The sequence below is a fragment of the Ranitomeya imitator genome, chromosome 4 (genome assembly GCF_032444005.1).
Source record: "Ranitomeya imitator isolate aRanImi1 chromosome 4, aRanImi1.pri, whole genome shotgun sequence".
Taxonomy (NCBI): domain Eukaryota; kingdom Metazoa; phylum Chordata; class Amphibia; order Anura; family Dendrobatidae; genus Ranitomeya; species Ranitomeya imitator.
In genome coordinates this window covers 183,420,990-183,448,661 of record NC_091285.1, presented here as the reverse complement: position 1 = coordinate 183,448,661, position 27,672 = coordinate 183,420,990, and the positions used below count along the sequence as shown (strand labels likewise).

The window sequence follows — 27,672 nt, the reverse complement described above, 5'->3', positions numbered from 1 at the left end:
GCCTAAAATAAAAACACATGGCTGTAGGCAATTTTAAATTGGTTCCAGGGGTACACGGACAGCAGTGGTGTGGTCAGTGGAGGCCTAGTGGAAGGAGTGACCGCAGACAGGCATCGAAGGCCTAAAATAATAACACATGGCTGTAGGCAATTTTAAATTGGTTCCAGGGGTACACGGGCAGCAGTGACCTGGTCAGTGTAGTAGTAGTTGAAAGAATGGACCGCAGACAGGCATCGAAGGCCTAAAATAAAAAAATTGGGCTGGCTGTAGGCAATTTTAAATTGGTTCCAGGGGTACACGGACAGCAGTGGTGTGGTCAGTGGAGGCCTAGTGGAAGGAGTGACCGCAGACAGGCATCGAAGGCCTAAAATAATAACACATGGCTGTAGGCAATTTTAAATTGGTTCCAGGGGTACACGGACAGCAGTGGTGTGGTCAGTGGAGGCCTAGTGGAAGGAGTGACCGCAGACAGGCTTCCAAGGCCTAACATAACAAACTTGGGCTGGCTGTAGGCACTTTTAAATTGGTTCCAGGGGTACACGGGCAGCAGTGGTCTGGTCAGTGGAAGTCTAGTGGAAGGAGTGACCGCAGACAGGCTTCCAAGGCCTAACATAACAAAATTGGGCTGGCTGTAGGCACTTTAAATTGGTTCCAGGGGTACATGGGCAGCAGTGTATGGTCAGTGGAAGTCTAGTGGAAGGAGTGACGGCAGACAGTCTTCGAAGGCCTAACATAACAAAATTGGGCTGACTGTAGGCACTTTTAAATTGGTTCCAGGGTAACACGGCCAGCAGTGGCCTGGTCAGTGTAGTAGTTGTAGAAAGAAGGGACCGCAGACAGGCTTCGAAGGCCTAACATAACAAAAATGTCAAAACAATGGTATTGTCAGTGCCAGGCATTGAAGGATGTCAGCGCCTAGACTACACATTGGTGAAGCTGTGAGAGATAATTTTGCTAGTGGTAGAGCACTGTTTGAGCTGGGGGGGGGAACTGTCTTGTGGCCGGCGTTACAGGCACAGGGCCCCTCATATTACAACGGTGTGTCTGACGTTGGGTGCGCACCACCACCGCCAGAGACACTTTATTGTACTATGAGGGACCCAGTGGCAGTGCCGTCGACCAAAAGCGGCCACACCCACCTCTTCAGACAAACAGCACTCTCAAGGGTCCAAGCGCAAAGTGGCGATAGCACGGCCCCGTGTGGGGAGTTTGGCCATTTCGTGAGGTGGAAACATGTCGTATGCTGGACAATCAGGTGAAGAAAATTACGAGATTGGAAAAGTCATTCAGAATAGTCCACAGGCAAGACCTTTTCATAGGAAAGCTAGGTGTCAGCCGGGCAGGGTGGGGCAAAAGATTTTGAAATCCAGTTGTGGTTCATTTTAATGAAGGTTAGATCATCTACATTTTGGGTAGCCAGACGAGTCCTTTTTTCTGTTAGTATTGAACCTGCAGCACTGAATACTCTTTCTGATAGGACACTAGCTGCCGGGCAAGCAAGCTCCTGCAATGCATATTCTGCCAATTCTGGCCAGGTGTCTAATTTGGATGCCCAGTAATCAAATGGGAATGACGGTTGAGGGAGAACGTCGATAAGGGATGAAAAATAGTTTGTAACCATACTGGACAAATGTTGTCTCCTGTCACTTTGAATTGATGCTGCAGTACCTGTCCTGTCTGCGGTCATAGAAAAATCACTCCACAACCTGGTCAGAAAACCCCTCTGGCCAACGCCACTTCTGATTTCTGCCCCTCTAACACCTCTGGTCTGCTGGCCCCTGGAGCTCGTGTGAGAACGATCACGGGCGCTGTGTGCAGGGAATGCCAGAAGCAAACGGTCAACAAGAGTTGATTGTTTTGTTGCTAATATTAGTTCCAAGTTCTCATGTGGCATAATATTTTGCAATTTGCCTTTATAGCGAGGATCAAGGAGGCAGGCCAACCAGTAATCGTCATCGTTCATCATTTTTGTAATGCGTGTGTCCCTTTTGAGGATACGCAAGGCATAATCCGCCATGTGGGCCAAAGTTCCCGTTGTCAAATCTGCGGTTGTGCTTGGTTGAGGGGCAGTTGCAGGCAAATCTACGTCACTTGTGTCCCTCAAAAAACCAGAACCCGGCCTTGCCACGCCACCAATTTCCCGTGCCCCCGGGAAAGCTTCCTCATTAAAAATATACTCATCCCCATCATCCTCCTCATCCTCCACCTCCTCTTCGCCCGGTACCTCGTCATGTACACTGCCCTGACCAGACAATCGCTGACTGTCATCAAGGCTTTCCTCTTCCTCTGGTGCAGACGCCTGATCCTTTATGTGCGTCAAACTTTGCATCAGCAGACGCATTAGGGGGATGCTCATGCTTATTATGGCGTTGTCTGCACTAACCAGCCGTGTGCATTCCTCAAAACACTGAAGGACTTGACACATGTCTTGAATCTTCGACCACTGCACACCTGACAACTCCATGTCTGCCATCCTACTGCCTGCCCGTGTATGTGTATCCTCCCACAAAAACATAACAGCCCGCCTCTGTTCGCACAGTCTCTGAAGCATGTGCAGTGTTGAGTTCCACCTTGTTGCAACGTCTATGATTAGGCGATGCTGGGGAAGGTTCAAAGAACGCTGATAGGTCTGCATACGGCTGGAGTGTACAGGCGAACGGCGGATATGTGCGCAAAGTCCACGCACTTTGAGGAGCAGGTCGGATAACCCCGGATAACTTTTCAGGAAGCACTGCACCACCAGGTTTAAGGTGTGAGCCAGGCAAGGAATGTGTTTCAGTTGGGAAAGGGAGATGGCAGCCATGAAATTCCTTCCGTTATCACTCACTACCTTGCCTGCCTCAAGATCTACAGTGCCCAGCCACGACTGCGTTTCTTGCTGCAAGAACTCGGACAGAACTTCCGCGGTGTGTCTATTGTCGCCCAAACACTTCATAGCCAATACAGCCTGCTGACGTATGCCAGTAGCTGCCCCATAATGGGAGACCTGGTGTGCAACAGTGGCAGGTGCGGATGGAGTGTTTGTGCGACTGCGGTCTGTGGACGAGCTCTTGCTTCTGCAGGAGGACGAGGAGGAGGAGGAGGAGGGGGTGCGAACGGCTACAGACAACTGTTTACTAGACCGTGGGCTAGGCAGAACTGTCCCAAACTTGCTGTCCCCTGTGGACCCTGAATCCACCACATTTACCCAGTGTGCCGTGATGGACACGTAACGTCCCTGGCCATGCCTACTGGTCCATGCATCTGTTGTCAGGTGCACCTTTGTGCTCACAGATTGCCTGAGTGCATGGACGATGCGCTCTTTAACATGCTGGTGGAGGGCTGGGATGGCTTTTCTGGAAAAAAAGTGTCGACTGGGTAGCTCGTAGCGTGGTACAGCGTAGTCCATCAGGTCTTTGAAAGCTTCGCTTTCAACTAACCGGTAGGGCATCATCTCTAACGAGATTAGTCTAGCTATGTGGGCGTTCAAACCCTGTGTACGCGGATGCGAGGCTAAGTATTTCCTTTTTCTAACCATAGTCTCATGTAGGGTGAGCTGGACTGGAGAGCTGGAGATCGTGGAACTAGCGGGGGTGCCGGTGGACATGGCAGACTGAGAGACGGTGGGAGATGGTATTGTTGCCGCCGGTGCCCTAGATGCAGTGTTTCCTACTACGAAACTGGTGATTCCCTGACCCTGACTGCTTTGGCCTGGCAAAGATACCTGCACAGATACAGCAGGTGGTGCGCTAAATGGTGGTCCTACACTGCCGGAAGGGATGTTGCGTTGATGACTAGCTTCATTGGCCGAGGGTGCAACAACCTTAAGGGACGTTTGGTAGTTAGTCCAAGCTTTCAAATGCATGGTGGTTAAATGTCTATGCATGCAACTAGTATTGAGACTTTTCAGATTCTGACCTCTGCTTAAGGAAGTAGAACATTTTTGACAGATGACTTTGCGCTGATCAATTGGATGTTGTTTAAAAAAATGCCAGACTGCACTCTTTCTAGCATCGGATACCTTTTCAGGCATTGCAGACTGAGCTTTAACCGGATGGCCACGCTGTCCTCCACCAGGTTTTGGCTTTGCCACGCGTTTTGGGCAAGATACGGGCCCGGCAGATGGAACCTGTGGCGATGTTGATGCCTGCTGCGGCCCCTCCTCCTCCTCTGCTTCAGAACTGCTGCCGCCTGCACCCTGTTCCCCCAATGGCTGCCAATCGGGGTCAAGAACTGGGTCATCTAATAACTCTTCTTGTACCTCCTGCGCAACTTCGTCTGTGTCACCGTGTCGTTCGGTGGTATAGCGTTCGTGATGGGGCAACATAGTCTCATCAGGGTCTGATTCTTGATCAGCACCCTGCGAGGGCAATGTTGTGGTCTGAGTCAAAGGACCAGCATAGTAGTCTGGCTGTGGCTGTGCGTCAGTGCACTCCATGTCAGATTCAATTTGTAATGGGCATGGACTGTTAACTGCTTCACTTTCTAAGCCAGGGACGGTATGTGTAAAGAGCTCCATGGAGTAACCCGTTGTGTCGCCTGCTGCATTCTTCTCTGTTGTTGTTTTTGCTGAAGAGGACAAGGAAGTGACTTGTCCCTGACCGTGAACATCCACTAACGACGCGCTGCTTTTACTTTTACCAGTTTCACGAGATGAGGCAAAAGAGCTAGAGGCTGAGTCAGCAAGATAAGCCAAAACTTGCTCTTGCTGCTCCGGCTTTAAAAGCGGTTTTCCTAATCCCAGAAAAGGGAGCGTTCGAGGCCTTGTGTAGCCGGACGACGAACCTGGCTCCACAGCTCCAGACTTAGGTGCAATATTTTTTCCCCCACGACCACCTGATGCTCCACCACTACCACTACCCTCATTACCAGCTGACAATGAACGCCCCCGGCCACGACCTCTTCCACTAGACTTCCTCATTGTTTTAAAAACGTAACCAAACTAACGTTATTTGTTGCAGTCACACAACTTACACGGTGAGCTATAACTTCAGTATGATTTAGCTACCCCTTTACAGGTTGGTGAGACCACAGCGAAAATCAGGCCCAATGTTACACACTCTTTTTTTGGTGGCTGCAAATTAGAGAGATGCCCCACACGCAGGACTGTCACTGAAGCACAAATGTTAATATTAATGTCACACTATTATTTTTTTTTTATTTTTATTTTTTTCAGGAACACTTTAGAAACCCCCCCAAAAAAAAAAAAAAGATTTTTGCAGGGAGAATTTAGAAAACAAATGTAACAAACTATATGCTTTCTATGGGCCACTGAGTGAGAGATGACGCACACAGGAATCAGGAGTGGCACACAAGCCCAGAGGCCAATATTTTTCTACCAATGATTGATGGAGTTATTTTCTCTGGTAGATTTTGGAACCCAAATCAAGGAAAAAAAATGTAGGCTTTCTATGGACCACAATTGGAGAGAGAGAGAGAGAGAGAGAGAGAGAGATGGCACACCCAGGAGTCAAGACTGGCACACAAGCAGAAAGGCCAATATTAATCTCCCACTGTTTCTTTTGTTTTTTTTTTTTTTTGTTTTTTTTCAGGGAGACTTTAGAAAAAAAAATAATAAAAAAAATATGATTTTATCAGGAAGAATTTAGAAACCAAATAAAATAAAATGATTTTTTCAGGGAGAATTTATAAAACAAATAAAAACAAAAATAGGCGTTCTATGGCCCACTGACTGAGAGATGACGCACACAGGAGTCAGGAGTGGCACACAAACCCAGAGGCCATTATTTTTCTACCAATGATTGATGTAGTTATTTTCTCTGGTAGATTTTAGAACCCAAATCAAGGAAAAAAAATATAGGCTTTCTATGGACCACAATTGGAGAGAGAGAGAGAGAGAGAGATGGCACACCCAGGAGTCAAGACTGGCACACAAGCAGAAAGGCCAATATTAATCTCCCACTGTTTTTTTTGGTTGTTTTTTTTTTTTTTTTTTTCAGGGAGACTTTAGAAAAAAAAATAATAAAAAAAATATGATTTTATCAGGAAGAATTTAGAAACCAAATAAAATAAAATGATTTTTTCTGGGAGAATTTATAAAACAAATAAAACCAAAAATAGGCGTTCTATGGCCCACTGACTGAGAGATGACGCACCCAGGAGTCAAGACTGGCACACAAGCAGAAAGGCCAATATTAATCTCCCACTGTTTTTTTTTTTTTTTTTCAGGGAGACTTTAGAAAAAAAAATAATAAAAAAAATGTGATTTTATCAGGAAGAATTTAGAAACCAAATAAAATAAAATGATTTTTTCAGGGAGAATTTAGAAAACAAATAAAACCAAAAATAGGCGTTCTATGGCCCACTGACTGAGAGATGACGCACCCAGGAGTCAAGACTGGCACACAAGCAGAAAGGCCAATATTAATCTCCCACTGTTTTTTTTTTTTTTTTTCAGGGAGACTTTAGAAAAAAAAATAATAAAAAAAATGTGATTTTATCAGGAAGAATTTAGAAACCAAATAAAATAAAATGATTTTTTCAGGGAGAATTTAGAAAACAAATAAAACCAAAAATAGGCGTTCTATGGCCCACTGACTGAGAGAGAGAGAGAGAGAGAGAGATGGAACGCTTAGTACTGGCACACAAGCCCAAAGGGCAATATTAATCTCCCTTTTTTTTTCCAGGGAGAATTTCTAAAACCCAAAAAAAAAAAAAAATAGGCTTTCTATGGCCCACTATTTGTGAGAGAGATGGGACGCTCAGGACTGGCACAGATGGCACGCTCAGGACTGGCACAGAAGCCCAGAGGCCAATATTAATCTCCCTTTTTTTCTGGTAGAATTTATAAAACCAAAAAAAAATTTAAATAGGCTTTCTATGGCCCACTATTTGTGAGAGAGATGGCACGCTCAGGACTGGCACAGATGGCACGCTCACAACTGGCACACAAGCCCAGAGGCCAATATTAATCTCCCTTTTTTCAGGGAAAATTTATAAAACAAAAAAAAAAAATAAATAGGCTTTCTATGGCCCACTATTTGTGAGAGAGATGGCACGCTCAGGGCTGGCACAGATGGCACGCTCAGGACTGGCACACAAGCCCAGAGGCCAATATTAATCTCCCTTTTTTTCAGGGAGAATTTATAAAACCCCCAAAAAAAATAAAATAGGCTTTCTATGGCCCACTATTTGTGAGAGAGATGGGACGCTCAGGACTGGCACAGATGGCACGCTCAGGACTGGCACAGAAGCCCAGAGGCCAATATTAATCTCCCTTTTTTTCTGGGAGAATTTATAAAACCAAAAAAAAATTTAAATAGGCTTTCTATGGCCCACTATTTGTGAGAGAGATGGCACGCTCAGGACTGGCACAGATGGCACGCTCACAACTGGCACACAAGCCCAGAGGCCAATATTAATCTCCCTTTTTTCAGGGAAAATTTATAAAACCAAAAAAAAAAATAAATAGGCTTTCTATGGCCCACTATTTGTGAGAGAGATGGCACGCTCAGGACTGGCACAGATGGCACGCTCACAACTGGCACACAAGCCCAGAGGCCAATATTAATCTCCCTTTTTTCAGGGAAAATTTATAAAACAAAAAAAAAAATTAAGTAGGCTTTCTATGGCCCACTATTTGTGAGAGAGATGGCACGCTCAGGGCTGGCACAGATGGCACGCTCAGGACTGGCACACAAGCCCAGAGGCCAATATTAATCTCCCTTTTTTCAGGGAAAATTTATAAAACAAAAAAAAAAATTAAATAGGCTTTCTATGGCCCACTATTTGTGAGAGAGATGGCACGCTCAGGGCTGGCACAGATGGCACGCTCAGGACTGGCACACAAGCCCAGAGGCCAATATTAATCTCCCTTTTTTTCAGGGAGAATTTATAAAACCAAAAAAAAAAATAAATAGGCTTTCTATGGCCCACTATTTGTGAGAGAGATGGCACGCTCAGGGCTGGCACAGATGGCACGCTCAGGACTGGCACACAAGCCCAGAGGCCAATATTAATCTCCCTTTTTTTCAGGGAGAATTTATAAAACCCCAAAAAAAATAAAATAGGCTTTCTATGGCCCACTATTTGTGAGAGAGATGGCACACTCAGGACTGGCACACAAGCCCAAAGGCCAATATTAATCTCCCACTGTATTTTTATCAGGGAGAATTTATACACCCCACAAAAAAAAATACAGAAAAATGAAAAGGCTTTCTATGGCCCACTATGTGAGAGAGATGGCACACACAGGGATGGCACTCTAGCAGAAATGCCAAATTGCCAATCTTAATCTCCCACCAAAAAAAAAACAAAAAAAAAAACAGGGAATGTCCTACAATTACTATCTCCCTGCCTGCAGTAATCTCAGCCAGGTATGGTAGGCAGCTACTATCTCCCTGCCTGCAGTAATCTCAGCCAGGTATGGCAGGCAGCAATAAGGAGTGGACTGATGCACAAATGAAATAAAAAGTGTGGACAAACAAAAAAGATAGCTGTGCAGAAAGGAAGGAACAAGAGGATTTGTGCTTTGAAAAAAGCAGTTGGTTTGCACAGCGGCGTACACACAGCAATGCAGCTATCAGGGAGCCTTCTAGGGCAGCCCAATGAGCTACAGCGCTGAGGGGAAAAAAAAAAAAAAAAAAACTTCCACTGTCCCTGCACACCGAGGGTGGTGTTGGACAGTGCAAATCGCTGCAGCACAAGCGGTTTTGTGGTTAATGGACCCTGCCTAACGCTATCCCTGCTTCTGACAAAGCGGCAGCAACCTCTCCCTAAGCTCAGATCAGCAGCAGTAAGATGGCGGTCGGCGGGAACGCCTCTTTATAGCCCCTGTGACGTCGCAGACAGCAAGCCAATCACTGCAATGCCCTTCTCTAAGATGGTGGGGACCAGGACCTATGTCATCACGCTGCCCACACTCTGCGTTTACCTTCATTGCCTGAGAAATGGCGCTTTTCGCGTCATTGAAACGCGACTTTGGCGCGAAAGTCGCGTACCGCATGGCCGACCCCGCACAGGGGTCGGATCGGGTTTCATGAAACCCCGACTTAGCCAAAAGTCGGCGACTTTTGAAAATGTTCGACCCGTTTCGCTCAACCCTAGTGCCTAGTATCGCAGTCACAGTCATTTGATGAAACTGAGCTACGGTACAAGGCACAACCACTATAATATTAGAAAACAATAAAGAGAATGAAGTGTATGTGCCATTAAAAAGAGCATTTTATTAAATATCATAAAAAAACAAATTTCATTTAAATAATCTCAAAGGCTGCAATACCAATTATGATGGATGGGAGACGCTATATAATATACAACAGGGTGTTACCAAAGATGAATATAATGTGCAAAGTACTGTTGTGCTCATAAGTTTACATACCCCGGCAGAATTTTTGCTTTCTTGGCCTTTATTCAGAGAATATGAATGATAACACCAAAACTTTTTCTCCACTCATGGTTAGTGGTTGGATGAAGCCATTTATTGTCAAACTACTGAGTTTTCTCTTTTTAAATCGTAATGACAATCCAAAACATCCAAATGACCCTGATCAAATGTTCACATACCCTGGTGATTTTGGCCTGATAACATGCACAGAAGTTGACACAAATAGGTTTGAATGGCTATTAAAGGTAACTTCCTCACCTGTGACCTGTTTGCTTGTAATCAGTGTGTGGGCATAAAAGCTGAGTGAGTTTCTGGGATCCAGACAGACTCTTGCATCTTTCATCCGGCCACTGACATAAGTTAAGCACAACTGTAAGTACTGAGTGGAACCATGCCACTATCAGCTAAAGTGCATGAAATGTAAGGTGCTACTCTAAAGCACGCATGTAAAGTATGTAAGGAGAAAACAAAGTAAACACTTACATTGGTAACCCAGTTGTGATGTGCTTCCACCGCCCTAACGCACGTTTCCTGTGGTCACTTCCTCAGGAGGCATGTGTTGGGGGTATGTGTATATATAATGCTGACGAACCAATAGGAAGATCTCTGGATGTGAGGTAAATGGAGAAGATATATTCCAGGTGTGAAGAAACACAGATGGCGTGGCTCTAATTTGGCACAGGCGCGGTCCGGTGTCATGACAACAGCGTATGCGCAGGCGTCCAAATGGACCGCTTGCCGGGACCCCAGCAGCTGACATATAGCGCAGGCGCACTGAGACAACACTGTGTGTAAAGTGACATAGTGCATGGAAAAAAGGCAGAAGGATGATGTGCTGTGTCTGAAAGTTCTGGTAAGTATAGGACAATTGCGGACATATGTGACCTAAGAGAAAATTAATTTGGCAAATGAAATTAATGTTTGTGTACTAAAACAAAATGCACTTATGATAGTGTGTATGAAAATAAAAATATGAATAATATGAAAGTGAATATGTACATGTGATAATAAACCAAAATGTGAATAATGAAGTATGAGGAATGTATGCAGTGATGTGATGACGAGCCAGAATGTATGGCTGCTGTGAAAAAAATATATATAAAAGAAAAATGGGGGAATTGTGAGTGATAGTGCTGAATGGAATATACCACTATATTGGTGGATCATTCGTGTCACAAGGCTGTGTTTATAATGGGAGCCATTACATATTGGCATACATGATGAGATATTTCAGGACATCCCAATATACACCTGAAATGAGTGGTTCCAATTATTGAAATCCAATTACATTTTTTTTACTTTACAATAAAGCAAAATGGGAAAGTGTGGCAATCCCCATCAGTTCGGAAGTCTAATAAATCTCTGTAGCTTTGTCACATTCTATGAAGCAAGCAGCAGGAAGCCGGGGTGCAGACAATTACATGGAGAGGGTGAAAATTGCTTATTCTTGCCTCATGTTGATCTATTCTTTGTGAATCTACTCCAAAAGGGAACACATGATAAAAGGCACTGTGGCACTGTTGGACATATTCAGAAGGTGTCTACAACATGGCAATTGGTGCCCAACTTTCTTTTTTTTTTTTTTTCGCTTTTATTTGTTGTGGTCTTTGGAAAATACAGTTTTATATAGTCCATTTTTAGGAGATTTATCCAGAAACATTCTGTATATGGGTGCCTAGTCTTGCAATGGTGCCCTTAAATCTAACTCTTTTAAAAGGAATCCGGCAGCAGGATCAACCCTCCTAAGCCGTCTATATGGGCATGCAGGTCATAGGAAGCTGAATAAAATGATACCTTGATATCTCCGATCTGATGACTTATTCAGAAGAAATCCTTGTTTATTTCAATATATAAATGAGCTGCTAAGATCCATGGGTGGGACACAGATCTCCCTGAGAATCTGCCTCAAGAACTAATTCTGGATGAATGGGGAGTTCCCAGTGTGAGCCAAGAAATGACTGACTGCTCTCTTAATCTACATGTCTCCCCCTGGTAACGCCCCCTTTCATTTAAAAACGGCCCTGGAGGATAATTCCCATGGAGATCTATGTCCGATGGATCTTAAGAGCTCATTTACATATTAAGAAAAACATGAAATGTTCATTTAATTCAGCTTTCTAAGACCTACATGCACATATAGATGACTTAGAAGGGTTGATCCTACCAACAGATTCCCTTTCAAAATAATTTTAATAAAGGACAGTGCTTATAACCTGTATACCATATTAAGCATCTTCTATAATGACCAAATAGCCTGCATTTGCCTGTCTTCTACTATCTAAGTATAACGTTTACCGAGGCAAGAACGAGAGTGGACCCTCTGGACCGTGGTAGACCTACCCCTGGGCGAGTAGACCAGATGTTAACCAACCCCTATACAGGGGCTGTCAGGAGCAGGCCCAGCGGTCTCCTATCCACGGTAGCAGATACCAAGAGGGACGGCTCAGAAGGAGGGAAAACAGAAGAGAACTAAACAGAAAACCAGGAACGAGGACGACGGAACCAAAAGCAGAGGACACGGGAGTGGACGTCAGGCTTGAACAGAGGAATACCAGAGACGGAGACGGAGCTGTAGGGAGAGAGGGAGAGAGGATGAGCGAAGGTAGTGGATACACAAAAAGCGCGAACCGGGGAAAAGAGCGCAGAACCAGCACAAAGTACTAGAACTCAGAAAGGAAGGTGACCGGAGGCAGAAGCAAAAGCTAAAGACACTCAGGCACCTCCTAGCAGGGGAGGTGGCCACTACCTGGATTGGCTGCAGCAGCACACCGGACAAACATATCCGGTACCAGAGGACCCCGGACAGGTAGGTGTGCCTATCGCAAGATCCTGTGCACTTGCGCAGGAGCAGAACCCCTAGGACGTGGAGGAGGGGCCCGCCGAAGACGAGCGTACCGCCCACTGGAAGCAGGACTGCAGGGACGAGCAGCGATGGAGGAAGACAGCGTCGCCAAGGAGGGAGATGGAACAGCGCGCCGTGACCTGGAGGACGAGTGGCCGAGGCGAACAAGAGCAGCGGCCACAGCAGGGGAAGCGGGGACAGCGCGCCGAGAGCCAGGAGTGGAGCGGTGAGTAACGGCCATAACACTAAAGGTACCGTCACACTAGACGATATCGCTAGCGATCCGTGACGTTGCAGCGTCCTCGCTAGCGATATCGTCCAGTGTGACAGGCAGCAGCGATCAGGCCCCTGCTGTGCTGTCGCTGGTCGGGGAAGAAAGTCCAGAACTTTATTTGGTCGCTGGACTCCCCGCAAACATCGCTGAATCGGCGTGTGTGACACCGATTCAGCGATGTCTTCACTGGTAACCAGGGTAAACATCGGGTTACTAAGCGCAGGGCCGCGCTTAGTAACCTGATGTTTACCCTGGTTACCATCCTAAAAGTAAAAAAAACCAAACACCACATACTTACCTACCGCTGTCTGTCCCCGGCGCTGTGCTCTGCTCTCCTCCTGTACTGACTGTGAGCGTCGGTCAGCCGGAAAGCAGAGCGGTGACGTCACCGCTCTGCTTTCCGGCCGCTGTGCTCACACAGACAGTACAGGAGGAGTGCAGAGCGCAGCGCTGGAGGACAGACAGCGGTAGGTAAGTATGTGGTGTTTGTTTTTTTTACTTTTAGGATGGTAACCAGGGTAAACATCGGGTTACTAAGCGCGGCCCTGCGCTTAGTTACCCGATGTTTACCCTGGTTACCGGCATCGTTGGTCGCTGGAGAGCGGTCTGTGTGACAGCTCTCCAGCGACCAAACAGCGACGCTGCAGCGATCCGGATCGTTGTCGGTATCGCTGCAGCGTCGCTAAGTGTGACGGTACCTTAAGAATCACAAAGACCTATATCCTTACACCTTCACAGAATGAAAAGTGTAGAGGTGCACAATATGCAGATTGTGGCAACGATGGCCATCTTTCACTTCCAATGTCTTTTTACAACTATCGCCCCCAACTCATTATTGTTGTTTCTCCCTTTATTAGTGGCTTTAGTATTTAGGCCTTATTCTCTATAAGATTTGTGCCACTTTTTTAAGTTGTTTTTCTTTTTATTAAATGAGACTTTTTTCAAATGATGTATTTTTGGGCGCCGTATCTTACTCCAGTCGCTGCCTTAAATATAGGTCGGTATCTTACTCCAGTCGCTACCTTAAATATAGGTCGGAGTTTTCATTTTGGTGCAGTTGAAGACTTACATGCGATATTTTAGAGGATTTGGGACTTTTTGCACTAAAGAATCAAGAAAAAAACAGTTAAAAGTCAAAAATGAAGATAATTTTTGACTTTGCACCAAGTTCATGCTACTCTTGGATGAATTTGGAGCAAAAAAAGTCAGCGAATACCAAAAAGCAGAAAAAGAAAAGCGTTTTAAAAAAAATCTGAAAATGATAAATTAGGCCCAAGATGTCAGAAGTACCGTAAGTAATAAATGATTCAATTATAGGCTGAATAATAAGCTCTGAAGCCCCAACCCCCCACTAATAAACCTAAAAGAGATTTCTAAAACACAATGCAAATCCCTTCAGGCTTACTCCAATTCTGTTCCAGGTTAACTAGCGCCTGCAGGTCTGCATTATCACTACCCTACTTGTAAAGTAATTAAAAGCCTTGACATACCAACCAAATGCCTAGCACCGTGGTATCTAAAGTCTGATAAATGTGCGCCACTGCACTCTGGAATATGCTCTGGTTAATCAGTTCTTAACGAACTCTACGGCACCGTATGTAAAGTTACAGTGTGTACTGAAGGTCATCAAAGTAGTTTTCACTTTAAAGGAGCCCTCAGGTAATTTTTTATTGTTTCTTCCATTGTTAGCAATTATGCATGTATGTGTAATGAGCGCAATAATATTCTCACTGGTCGTCATTTGCCGTTTTCAGCGGAGCACTACACAGTGTGGAGCAAAGGTTACTTTTTTGAATTTTTGCAATGTAAGTCTAGGAGACTCAAAACTAGGGTCTCTAGCCTTGTTCAGAGTCTGATAGATTTAGGTCTTGTTCACATGTTAAGTATTTGTAAGCCAAAACAAAGAGTGGGTGAAAAATGAAGAAGTGGTGACGTGCTTCTGTTATTCTTTTCCTCTGATTGTTCCACTCCTGACTTTGGCTTACAGATACTGAGGTAAAATACTGACCAAATACTGAACACGTGAACCCAGCCTCACATTGAGAAAGTAACCTCCATTTCAAACAGAAATGCCGTATGATTCAAAAGGTCACAAATGTGGTCACAGGACAACGGAGCACTGCTGAAAATGGTAGAAGATGGCGACAGGTGACGAGTATGGTAATGCACTCATTACACATACAGTGGGGAAAATAAGTATTTGATACACTGCCGATTTTACAAGTTTTCCCACCTACAAAAATTGAGAGGTCTGTTATTTTTAGGTACACTTCAACTGTGAGAAACGGAATCTTAAACAAAATCCAGAAAATCACATTGTATGATTTTAACATAATTAATTTGCATTTTATTGCATGAAATACGTATTTATTACAGTAGAAAAACAGAACTTAATATTTGGTACAGAAACCTTTATTTGCATTTACAGAAGTCAGACGCTTCCCGTAGGACTTGACCAGGTTTGCACACACTGGGCAGGGATTATGACCCACTCCTCCATACAGATCTTCAGCAGATCTTTCAAGTTTCAAAGCTGTGGTTGAGCAACATTGAGTTTCAGCTCACTCCAAAGATTTTCTATAGGGTTAAGGTCTGGAGACTGGTTAGGCCACCCCAGAAGCTTGAAATGCTTCTTAAGAAGCCACTCCTTAATTGCTCTGGCTGTGTGTTTCGGGTCATTCTGAAAGACCCAGTCATGACCCATCTACGATGCTCTTCTTGAGGGAAGCAGGTTGTCAGCCAAAATCTTGCGATTCTTGACCCCATCCATCCTCTCTTCAATATGATGCACTCATCCTGTCCCCTTTCCAGAAAAGCACCAAAGTATGATATCCCCCCCCCCCCCCCAACGCTTCAGGGTTGGGACGGTGTCCTTGGGGTTCTTCTTCTTCCTCCAAACACGGCAAGTGAAGCTGATACCAAAAAGTTCTATTTTGGTCTCATCTGACCCCATGACCTTCTCCCATGCCTCCTCTGGATCAGATGGTCATTAGCGAACATCACACAAGCCTGGATATGTGCTAGCGTGAGCAGGGGGACCTTGTGTGCCCTGCAGGATTTTAAATCATGATGGCGTAGTATGTTACTAATGATAATGCTTCAGACTACGGTCCAAGCACTCTTCAGGTCATTGGCCAGGTCCTACTGTGTAGTCCTGGGCTGATTCCTGACCTTTCTCAAAATCATTCTTACCTCATGAAGCGATATCTTGCATGGAGCCCCAGAAATAGGAAGATTGACAGTCATCTTGTGTTTCTTCCATCCTCTAATAATTGCGCCAACACTTGTTGCCTTCTCACCAAGCTACAGTACTTGGCTATTGTCCTGCAGCCCATCCCAGCCTTGTGCAGGTCTACAATTTTTTCCCTGGTGTCCAAAGACAGCTCTTTGGTTTTTGCCATGGTAATACAGGTAATGAGTGCAGAGTAGGAGGGCTTCTAAAAGAAAAACCGAGAGTTCTGTCAGAGCCAGAATTCTTGCTGGTCGGTAGGTGATCAAATACTTATTTCATGCAATAAAATGCAATTTAATTATTTAAAAATCATACAATTTGATTTTCTCGTTTTTATTTGTAGATTCCGTCTCTCACAGTTGAAGTGCACCTACAATAAAAACTACAGACCTCTCTTTCCTTTGTAGGTGGGAAATAATGTGACTACTAACCCGCAAAACAGTGCCATAAATGTTCACAAAATGGATTTACAATGGAATCACGACTCTTGTAAACTAGGAGTTGTTAAACCTTTCATAAAAATTCTTTTAGGACATTCTATAAAGTGAAAGAAAAATAGGAAAATAGAAAAATAGGATGAATATGAATTATTAGACATTTTTCTACTAGTGTCAATACTCAGGCCTACACAAGCCTCTCAAGCACAGAGCACATGTCAGAAAAGAGGAAACACTCTGAGCCGCCTCATGTCCTTTATGTCACTGAGAGGAAACATGTGTAAAGCTGCCTTTGCCTTAGCTGCCTCCATTCACATATCAGAGAGTAGTAAGGAGGAGGTCGGCACAGGGCGGGCAATAAGGGGGCTGGTGAGGTAGTAATGAGGGACGTCATACGCCTTCCATTTATAATTTACAACAGCAAAGCATGTGACTGCTCCAGGAAGCCTTACACGCAGTTGCATCAGGGACCACATGTACAACCAGCACACGCTTTACCACACATGCACCTAGGCAGCAGCAACTGCTGACCACACATGGACGCTGGATAATATTTTACCAGGCGGCTTAGACTATTTAATCACTCGCAACATCCAGTGAGGGGATTAACATACTGGGTTATATTTCCACTCGATTTCTAATCTCATTTCATTTGGTCGGAGCCTGTGGGGCCGAGAAGCAATAAAATACCTGCTTGGGGGCCTACATAAAAGGCATGAGAGAAACATTGGCTAGAAATGGCTGAATTTACATTTTCGACCACCTGCGGCTTAAACGTCATACTTTAATCCCACAGATGCCATAATATGAAAAAAAAAAACAACAACAATATTATTTTACTCGCTTACATAGCGCCATCATATACCACAGCGCTTTACAAACAGTCCTTATCACTAGGTCTTTCAAGTGTGAGAGGAAACCCACGCAAACACGGGGAGAACATACAAACTCCTTGCAGATGTTGTCTATGGTGGGATTTGAACCCAGGACCCCAAGGCTGCAGTGCTAACCACTGAGCCACCAAGTGACATTAAAGAAGTTTTAGCGTTTTTGTAACGGCTTTTGATTTTTGGACCGTTTAGAACATACCATGACAAGAGCGTGTTACTTCAGTAATGACTTTAATAAGATATCTAGCTGCGGTGGTTTGAAAAAAAATGAAAAACGCCATGAAGAACGCTGTGTATGAAACGAGCTTTGATCAAAGCCGTAGAAGTCATTGGCAATGTCCTACTCATCTCAATTTCAGCACGCGGTAATCTAATCCAGTTCCTAAGGTTTCATAGTACTACTGATGTGTATGAGATTTATAGCTTCACAAGACTCGCCATAACCTTTGCTCGCCATAATCTTTGACCGAACGCTAAAGGCAGGCACAAAATATTGAGTAATTTGTGCCACGCCGTGACTTTTTTTTTCCTTGTCCTCACAGGCATAACTGAAGAAATGGCAATTGTTTCCTCACAAAATCTCAACCATGGTGATTAAAGGTGCACCAGGCGATTTTAAGATGCTCGCTTAACGATAGACTTGCCGTCAGGGGCGGATTATAATGAGGTCAATCTGGCCGGTAGCCCAGGGCCCAGTGGTGTGGGGGGTCCTGGGCAACCGCTCAGATTGACCGCCGCCATCAGGACATTACTGCCTTGACTGTCGTATGGGACCTGTGGGCAGAGGGGGCCCGTCTCATCTGCTCACCGGGCCCCTACCGGCGCTGCGGCAGTTTAACGCTATTGACGTGCGGACGCGCGCCCGCACATCAATAGTTAACAGCCGCCAGCCAATCGGAGGCTGGCAGCTGACATCAGCTGCAGCGCGCAGGTCGCCGGCATCTGATGTCATTGTCAGTCGCCGGCGAGTGCGCGCTTCAGCTGAGAGGAGAAGGAGCGCGGACAGGTGAGGAGAACTCTTTTTTTTTTTTTTTTTATTGCGAACGGCAATCCGGGAGACTCGGGCCCAAGATGCTGGAGACACTGGGGGCAATATGCTGGACACACTGGGGGCAGAATGCTGGACACACTGGGGGGCAATATGCTGGACACACTGGGGGGCAATATGCTGGACACACTAGGGCAGAATGCTGGACACACTGGGGGCAATATGCTGGACTCACTGGGACAGAATGCTGGACACACTGGGGGCAATATGCTGGAGACACTGGGGCAGATTGCTGGACACACTGGGGGCAGAATGCTGGACACACTGGCGGGCAATATGATGGACACACTGGGGGCAATATGCTGGACTCACTGGGACAGAATGCTGGACACACTGGGGGCAATATGCTGGAGACACTGGGGCAGATTGCTGGACACACTGGGGGCAGAATGCTGGACAAACTGGGGGCAATATGCTGGATAAACTGGGGGCAGAATGCTGGACACACTGGGGCAGATTGCTGAAAACACTAGGGCAGAATGCTGGAGACACTGAGGGCAATATGCTGGAGACACTGGGGGCAATATGCTGGACACACTGGTTGCAATATGCTGGACACACTGGTGGCAATATGCTGGACACACTGGGGGCAGAATGCTGGACACACTGGCGGGCAATATGCTGGACACACTGGGGGCAATATGCTGGACACACTGGGGGCAATATGCTGGAAACACTGTGGCAGATTGCTGGACACACTGGGGGCAATATGCTGGAGACACTGGGGCAGATTGCTGGACACACTGGGGCCAGAATGCTGGACAAACTGGGGGCAATATGCTGGATAAACTGGGGGCAGAATGCTGGACACACTGGGGCAGATTGCTGGACACACTGGAGCAAATATGCTGGAGACACTGGGGGCAATATGCTGGAGACACTGGGGGCAATATGCTGGACACACTGGGGGCAATATGCTGGACACACTGGGGGCAATATGCTGGAGACACTGGGGCAGATTGCTGGGACACACTGGGGGCAGGATGCTGGACACATTGGGGGCAGAGATGCAGGACATTGGGGCAGAGATGCTGGACACTGGGGGAAGAGATGCTGGACACTGGGGGCAGAGATGCTGGACACTGGGGGCAGAGATGCTGGACACTGGGGGCAGAGATGCTGGACACACTAGGGGCAGGACTGGAGACAGATGGGGCAGGATTGGAGACATGGGCAGAATGTACATACGGGCATGATTGGAGACACGGGGCAGAATGAAAGACATGGGGCAGAATGAAAGACATGGGGCAGGATTGGAAACAGATTGTGCAGGATCATGGGGCAAGATGGATACGATGGAGACTGATGGGGCAGGATGGGGAGATCATATGGGGCAGGATGGATACTCATGAGGGCAGTATGGGTGAACATATGACTGGAGCCAGGAATGAGATACACGGGGCCAGGATCAGGGATAGTGTTATTACCATAGGGACTAATTAAGGGATATTATTACTGCAGTGATGTATTTATTTTATTTTTTGAGGACACTGCTTTAAATGAGGGGGCGGTCCTGTTACTGTGTAGAGTGACACTATGTCGCCTTTTTTCTTCATGTGGTGTAATGTAGAAGTTGGGAAAAATTAAGTAATGTGTTCTACAAGCGGAGCTCGAGATAACTGTGTTATTTCCTGCAGAAACGAGTCCTGGCTGGAAGAAATGATGGCGGTCTGTGCTGGATGAAAGATGAAGGACTTCACCTAGAGACGTCACTGTGAGTCAGTGTGTTACCTATACACTGACACTATACACTGTATACTATATACAGAGCTCCTGTGTACAATGTCACCGGTGATCACAGTATTACCACTACACAGACACTGCATACTAAGTACAGATCTCCTGTGAATACTGGCACGTATGGTGATAGTATTGTGTTTTTTTTTATTGTTTTTTTTTTCTTCCTAACTGAAGGGTAAATTGACTAGACCAATGGATGTTTGACAGGTTATAGATTCACACAGCAACTATTTTTCTGGAATAATCTGGTTCAGGTATATGATGTCCCCGCCGCATGACCCCGTCACATGACCCCGACACATGACCGGGGGCCCACAGTGTCTGAACAGCCCTGGGCCCTGGCTACCCTTAATCCACCCCTGCTTGCCGTGTAAACAAGCTGCCGGCCAGCCGAGGAGCAAGCAGACTGCTAGTTTGTTGGGTTAAATGATCGTTTGTGCCGCATAAAAGATCATCGTTCTCGGCAGCACTTTGTCCTGTGTAAACAGGATTTGAAATGCCGAGAACAATGCCAGCCTGTGCGCCTTCAACAATCTATTTCCGATCGTATACCGCAGTCTGCCTGTGTAAACAGGCTACTAAACGACTGCTGACTGGTAACCGTTTACCAATCGGCGATCATTTAGCGCCGCTGGCCGGTCTGTGTAAATGGACCCTTAGAGAGATTTATTCTATATAGCTTATTCAAATGAAAAGTGACGTTCACTGGGTACAGTTATAGCTGACATTTTTTTTGCATGTTCGCCACGTGATTTGGCAAAAAAAAAGTGTTTAGTCACTTTGACCTAGCAAAAAGTTTTTGCATAAACCTTGAGGCTGTAACAAAGGACAAATAACCAGACAATTTGTGGTACCATCCTACTCCCTATTGTTAGTGACCAATGCGATGTTCTTAAATCTTATACTTTTCATGCAATTATCTAATCTGGGCATGAAAGGGAATCTGTCAGCAGCTTTTTTGCCATCACATCCGAGAACAACATGATGTAGGGAAAGAGACCCTGATTCCAGTCATGGATCACTTATTGAGCTGCTTGGTGCAGTTTTGATAAAATCTGTTTTATCTATAACAGATCTAGCAGGTCTCTGAATGCTGAGCTCTGTATAACCCACCCACATCACTGACTGGCAGCTGTCTGTGTACACTGTACATAGACAGAAATCTTCTCATTGGTGGTGGGGGTAGGGTTATACAGAGCTCAGCAGCAAGGTTGACTACATATCAGCAAATGTACTAGTTTTGACATGATAATCTCCTGCTGATAAAACTGTGATTATATCAAAACTACAGCAAGAAGCCCAGTAAGTGATACATCGTTGGAATCAGAGTTTGTTTCACTACGTTATGCTGCTCTCAGACTAGATGTGAGAATATTGAGCATTTCTTTTAGCTAAAAGGGGTTCCAACCAGTAGAGAAAGAACATTACGATATCACAAGCACCACCTTGAGAGCCGGATCGGTCTGGATGGAGTAAGATGTTACTTGGGCCCGGCTGCTGCTGGATTTGATTCATGCAGTCCTGTCTCCATCCATTAGAAATGTCAATATAGCCGGATTTCACTGCCTTTAATAATAGCCCGGAGCAGGCGGCGTCACTCACATGCACAGCTCGGTTTCGTAACCACTAGTCTGCGGTGATGTTACGACACGGACAGTAGTACAGCTAACACGACAACCCCTGCCGCAGACCCCAGGACACTGTCACCCCCCAGACTGGACCAGCAGAACAGTGTGTGCCCTGACATTATGGAACACCGCCTGGTGCAAATTCTGCCTCTCCCCCCTAGTCTTATGTGCTGCTGACATATGTAGCAGAGCCGACTCTGTTAACGCTTTCATCGTCTTGGACTACGGACTCAGCAGGATAACTTGCAGTCCTATGTAAACGGATAACTGAACTCAGCTCTGCTGCATCTCTAATGTGGGGGGATGGGAACCTGATAGGGGCGCCACTTTTCTACATGTACTAACTCATGGCACAATTCTTCCAATGAGGGATGACGACGTGATACAATACTGATACAATACACATCGATTAGCACCTTACGCCATATTTATGTACAGATTTCACCATTTTGGGGGGCTATCTGGCAACATTGCTGGCATTTGAGGGGGTCTAAATAGATAATCACATGTCATGCAATGGACGTGTAAGGGTTAACCACGATAGATGGTGTGATATAAGGAGATACAATAGCAATGACCTGCACAGACTGGCACAGTGCCCATCACCAGCCCATAGCAGAGGATGCCATCTATACTGCAGGCTGTGCCAGGACGGTGCCAGGCAGGCAGCACACGGCCGTACCCTGCTCTGCGCCGCCACATGGACAGTCTCCACAGGCAGAGCCGGCTACACGCCCCCTCCGCACCGCATGCTACATCCTGCCCGCCGGCCGCATGGGGGACCGGGCACCGCACCCACCCAGCTCCGTGCCCCGACCTCCACGTGTCAGCTGACGGGGAATGAATGGAGCCCACAGCCTGTGCGGCACTGCGAGACAGCGGGCATCTCGGGGCCGGGGTGCACACATGTAGGTGGGGAACACGTGCGGAAGGAGATTAGGGGGCACTGGGGAGCATGGCACACTCCTGGCATGTGGGGGGCACTGGGGAGCATGGCGCACTCCTGGCATGTGGGGGCACTGGGGGAGCATGGCGCACTCCTGGCATGTGGGGGGCACTGGGGAGCATGGCGCACTCCTGGCATGTGGGGGGCACTGGGGAGCATGGCGCACTCCTGGCATGTGGGGGGCACTGGGGAAGCATGGCGCACTCCTGGCATGTGGGGGTACTGGGGAGCATGGCACACTCCTGGCATGTGGGGGGCACTGGGGAGCATGGCACACTCCTGGCATGTGGGGGGCACTGGGGAGCATGGCACACTCCTGGCATGTGGGGGGCACTGGGGAGCATGGCACACTCCTGGCATGTGGGGGGCACTGGGGAGCATGGCACACTCCTGGCATGTGGGGGGCACTGGGGAGCATGGCACACTCCTGGCATGTGGGGGGCACTGGGGAGCATGGCACACTCCTGGCATGTGGGGGGCACTGGGGAGCATGGCACACTCCTGGCATGTGGGGGGCACTGGGGAGCATGGCACACTCCTGGCATGTGGGGGGCACTGGGGAGCATGGCACACTCCTGGCATGTGGGGGGCACTGGGGAGCATGGCCCACTCCTGGCATGTGGGGGGCACTGGGGAAGCATGGCGCACTCCTGGCATGTGGGGGGGTACTGGGGAGCATGGCGCACTCCTGGCATGTGGGGGGCACTGGGGAGCATGGCGCACTCCTGGCATGTGGGGGGCACTGGGGAGCATGGCGCACTCCTGGCATGTGGGGGGCACTGGGGAGCATGGCGCACTCCTGGCATGTGGGGGGCACTGGGGAGCATGGCGCACTCCTGGCATGTGGGGGGCACTGGGGAAGCATGGGGCACTCCTGGCATGTGGGGGGGTACTGGGGGAGCATGGTGCACTCCTGGCATGTGGGGGGCACTGGTGAGCATGGGGCACTGGGGGAGCATGGGGCACTCCTGGCATGTGGGGGGCACTGGGGGAGCATGGCGCACTCCTGGCATGTGGGGGGGTACTGGGGGAGCATGGCGCACTCCTGGCATGTGGGGGGCACTGGTGAGCATGGGGCACTGGGGGAACATGGGGCACTCCTGGCATGTGGGGGGGCCCTGGTGAGCATGGGGCACTCCTGGCATGTGGGGGGCACTGGGGGAGCATGGCGCACTCCTGGCATGTGGGGGGCACTGGTGAGCATGGCGCACTCCTGGCATGTGGGGGCACTGGGGGAGCATGGCGCACTCCTGGCATGTGGGGGGCACTGGTGAGCATGGCGCACTCCTGGCATGTGGGGGGCACTGGTGAGCATGGCGCACTTCTGGCATGTGGAGGGCACTGGTGAACATGGGGCACTCCTGGCATGTGGGAGGGGGGGCACTGGGGAGCATGGGGCACTCCTGGCATGTGGGGGGCACTGGGGGAGCATGGTGTACTCCTGGCATGTGGGAAGCATGGGGCACTCCTGGCATGTGGGGGGCACTGGGAGAGTATGGCGCACTCCTGGCATGTGGGGGGAACTGGGGAAGCATGGTGCACTCCTGGTATGTGGGGGGCACTGGTGAGCATGGGGCACTCCTGGCATGTGGGGGGGCACTGGGGAGCATGAGTCACTCCAGGCATGTGGGGGGCACTGGGGACCATGGTGCACTCCGGGCATGGGGGGCACTGGTGGAGTATGGTGCACTCCTGGCATACTGGGGGAGCATGGCGCACTCCTGGCATGGGGGGCACTGGGGGGGGCATGATGTACTCCTGGCATGAGGGGGGAACTGGGGACCATGGTGCACTCCTGGCATGGGGGGCACTGGGGGACCATGGCGCACTCCTGGCATGGGGGGCACTGGGGGAGCGTGGCGCACTCCTGGCATGGGGGGCACTGCGGGGGCATGATGCACTCCTGGCATGGGGGGCACTGGGGGGCATGATGCACTCCTGGCATGTGGGGGGCACTGGGGACCATGGTGCGCTCCTGGCATGGGGGGCACTGGGGGAGCATGGCGCACTCCTGGCATGGGGGGCACTGGGGGAGCATGGCGCACTGCTGGCATGGGGGGCTCTGGGGGGGCATGATGCACTCCTGGCATGTGGGGGGCACTGGGGGAGCATGATGCGCTCCTGGCATGGGGGGCACTGGGGTACCATGGTGCACTCCTGGCATATGGGGGGGCACTGGGGGAGCATGATGCGCTCCTGGCATGGGGGGCACTGGGGTACCATGGTGCACTCCTGGCATATGGGGGGGCACTGGGGGAGCATGGCGCACTCCAGGCATGTGGGGGCACACCACGCATATAGTTAGGGGGGCAGCAGAGAGGGGTGCATGCCTGCATTCGGGTGGGAGAGCATATACCAGTTATAAAATGAATCCGTGCCAGCATGGGAAATGTGCACATGAAGCAGGATACAGAAAGTGGGGTGTCTGAATAAAACTGGGGGATTCCACCTGTCACTCTAGATGCCCTTACTGTCAGCGCCCATCTCTGCCCCATCCCCAGAGCCCACACCTGTGCCCACAGGGGGCAGCTCTTACCGGGCTGTCAGTCAGGTAACTAAACACGAATGACTCCAGCGCTTCATCCAGCAGTGTGCTGCAGTCCGCCATCTTCAGCGAGTGCAGCTCCAGCCTGAGAGCGGAGAGCTCACAGAGAAGAAGGAGGAGGAGGAGGGAGGAGGACCGGCATGGGGGAGGGCACAGGGCTGGGGGAAGAGGGCACACTGACGGCACAGCGCCAGCAGGCATGGAGCCTACAGGACCCAGGGCTGCAGCTATTGGTGCAGGAGAGCGAGCCCCCGAACAGCACAGCTGCTGCAGAACCTCATATGTGTCTCTCCTATATACAGAGCTGTATAATAAACTGCACTGTACACTACATGGGTTCTGTATGTAGCAATCACAACACCGCAGCTGCTGCAGAACCTCATATGTGAGTCTCCTATATACAGAGCTGTATAATAAACTGCACTGTACACTACATGGGTTCTGTATGTAGCAATCACAACACCGCAGCTGCTGCAGAACCTCATATGTGACTCTCCTATATACAGAGCTGTATAATAAACTGCACTGTACACTACATGGGTTCTGTATGTAGCAATCACAACACCACAGCTGCTGCAGAACCTCATATGTGAGTCTCCTATATACAGAGCTGTATAATAAACTGCACTGTACACTACATGGGTTCTGTATGTAGCAATCACAACACCGCAGCTGCTGCAGAACCTCATATGTGAGTCTCCTATATACAGAGCTGTATAATAAACTGCACTGTACACTACATGGGTTCTGTATGTAGCAATCACAACACCGCAGCTGCTGCAGAACCTCATATGTGAGTCTCCTATATACAGAGCTGTATAATAAACTGCACTGTACACTACATGGATTCTGTATGTAGCAATCACAACACCGCAGCTGCTGCAGAACCTCATATGTGAGTCTCCTATATACAGAGCTGTATAATAAACTGCACTGTACACTACATGGGTTCTGTATGTAGCAATCACAACACCACAGCTGCTGCAGAACCTCATATGTGAGTCTCCTATATACAGAGCTGTATAATAAACTGCACTGTACACTACATGGGTTCTGTATGTAGCAATCACAACACCGCAGCTGCTGCAGAACCTCATATGTGAGTCTCCTATATACAGAGCTGTATAATAAACTGCACTGTACACTACATGGGTTCTGTATGTAGCAATCACAACACCGCAGCTGCTGCAGAACCTCATATGTGAGTCTCCTATATACAGAGCTGTATAATAAACTGCACTGTACACTACATGGATTCTGTATGTAGCAATCACAACACCGCAGCTGCTGCAGAACCTCATATGTGAGTCTCCTATATACAGAGCTGTATAATAAACTGCACTGTACACTACATGGGTTCTGTATGTAGCAATCACAACACCACAGCTGCTGCAGAACCTCATATGTGAGTCTCCTATATACAGAGCTGTATAATAAACTGCACTGTACACTACATGGATTCTGTATGTAGCAATCACAACACCGCAGCTGCTGCAGAACCTCATATGTGAGTCTCCTATATACAGAGCTGTATAATAAACTGCACTGTACACTACATGGATTCTGTATGTAGCAATCACAACACCGCAGCTGCTGCAGAACCTCATATGTGAGTCTCCTATATACAGAGCTGTATAATAAACTGCACTGTACACTACATGGATTCTGTATGTAGCAATCACAACACCGCAGCTGCTGCAGAACCTCATATGTGAGTCTCCTATATACAGAGCTGTATAATAAACTGCACTGTACACTACATGGATTCTGTATGTAGCAATCACAACACCGCAGCTGCTGCAGAACCTCATATGTGAGTCTCCTATATACAGAGCTGTATAATAAACTGCACTGTACACTACATGGGTTCTGTATGTAGCAATCACAACACCGCAGCTGCTGCAGAACCTCATATGTGTCTCTCCTATATACAGAGCTGTATAATAAACTGCACTGTACACTACATGGGTTCTGTATGTAGCAATCACAACACTGCAGCTGCTGCAGAACCTCATATGTAACTCCTATATACAGAGCTGTATAATAAACTGCACTGTACACTACATGGATTCTGTATGTAGCAATCACAACACCGCAGCTGCTGCAGAACCTCATATGTGACTCCTATATACAGAGCTGTATAATAAACTGCACTGTACACTACATGGATTCTGTATGTAGCAATCACAACACTGCAGCTGCTGCAGAACCTCATATGTGAGTCTCCTATATACAGAGCTGTATAATAAACTGCACTGTACACTACATGGGTTCTGTATGTAGCAATCACAACACCGCAGCTGCTGCAGAACCTCATATGTGACTCCTATATACAGAGCTGTATAATAAACTGCACTGTACACTACATGGATTCTGTATGTAGCAATCACAACACCGCAGCTGCTGCAGAACCTCATATGTGAGTCTCCTATATACAGAGCTGTATAATAAACTGCACTGTACACTACATGGGTTCTGTATGTAGCAATCACAACACTGCAGCTGCTGCAGAACCTCATATGTGACTCCTATATACAGAGCTGTATAATAAACTGCACTGTACACTACATGGATTCTATATGTAGCAATCACAACACTGCAGCTGCTGCAGAACCTCATATGTGACTCCTATATACAGAGCTGTATAATAAACTGCACTGTACACTACGTGGGTTCTGTATGTAGCAATCACAACACCGCAGCTGCTGCAGAACCTCATATGTGACTCCTATATACAGAGCTGTATAATAAACTGCACTGTACAC

General features: G+C 47.8%; 1 protein-coding gene across 1 annotated transcript in view; it reads right to left on the bottom strand.

The window, feature by feature from the left end:
* The window catches only part of PPARGC1B (PPARG coactivator 1 beta), a 118,677-nt gene extending 93,689 nt beyond the window's left edge, over positions 1–24,988 (bottom strand). The window contains exon 1 of the mRNA XM_069764157.1: positions 24,899–24,988. Coding sequence (XP_069620258.1) covers positions 24,899–24,970 — 72 coding nt within the window. The 5' untranslated portion in view covers positions 24,971–24,988. The remainder of the gene's footprint in view (positions 1–24,898) is intronic.
* Positions 24,989–27,672: the final 2,684 nt, after the last annotated feature.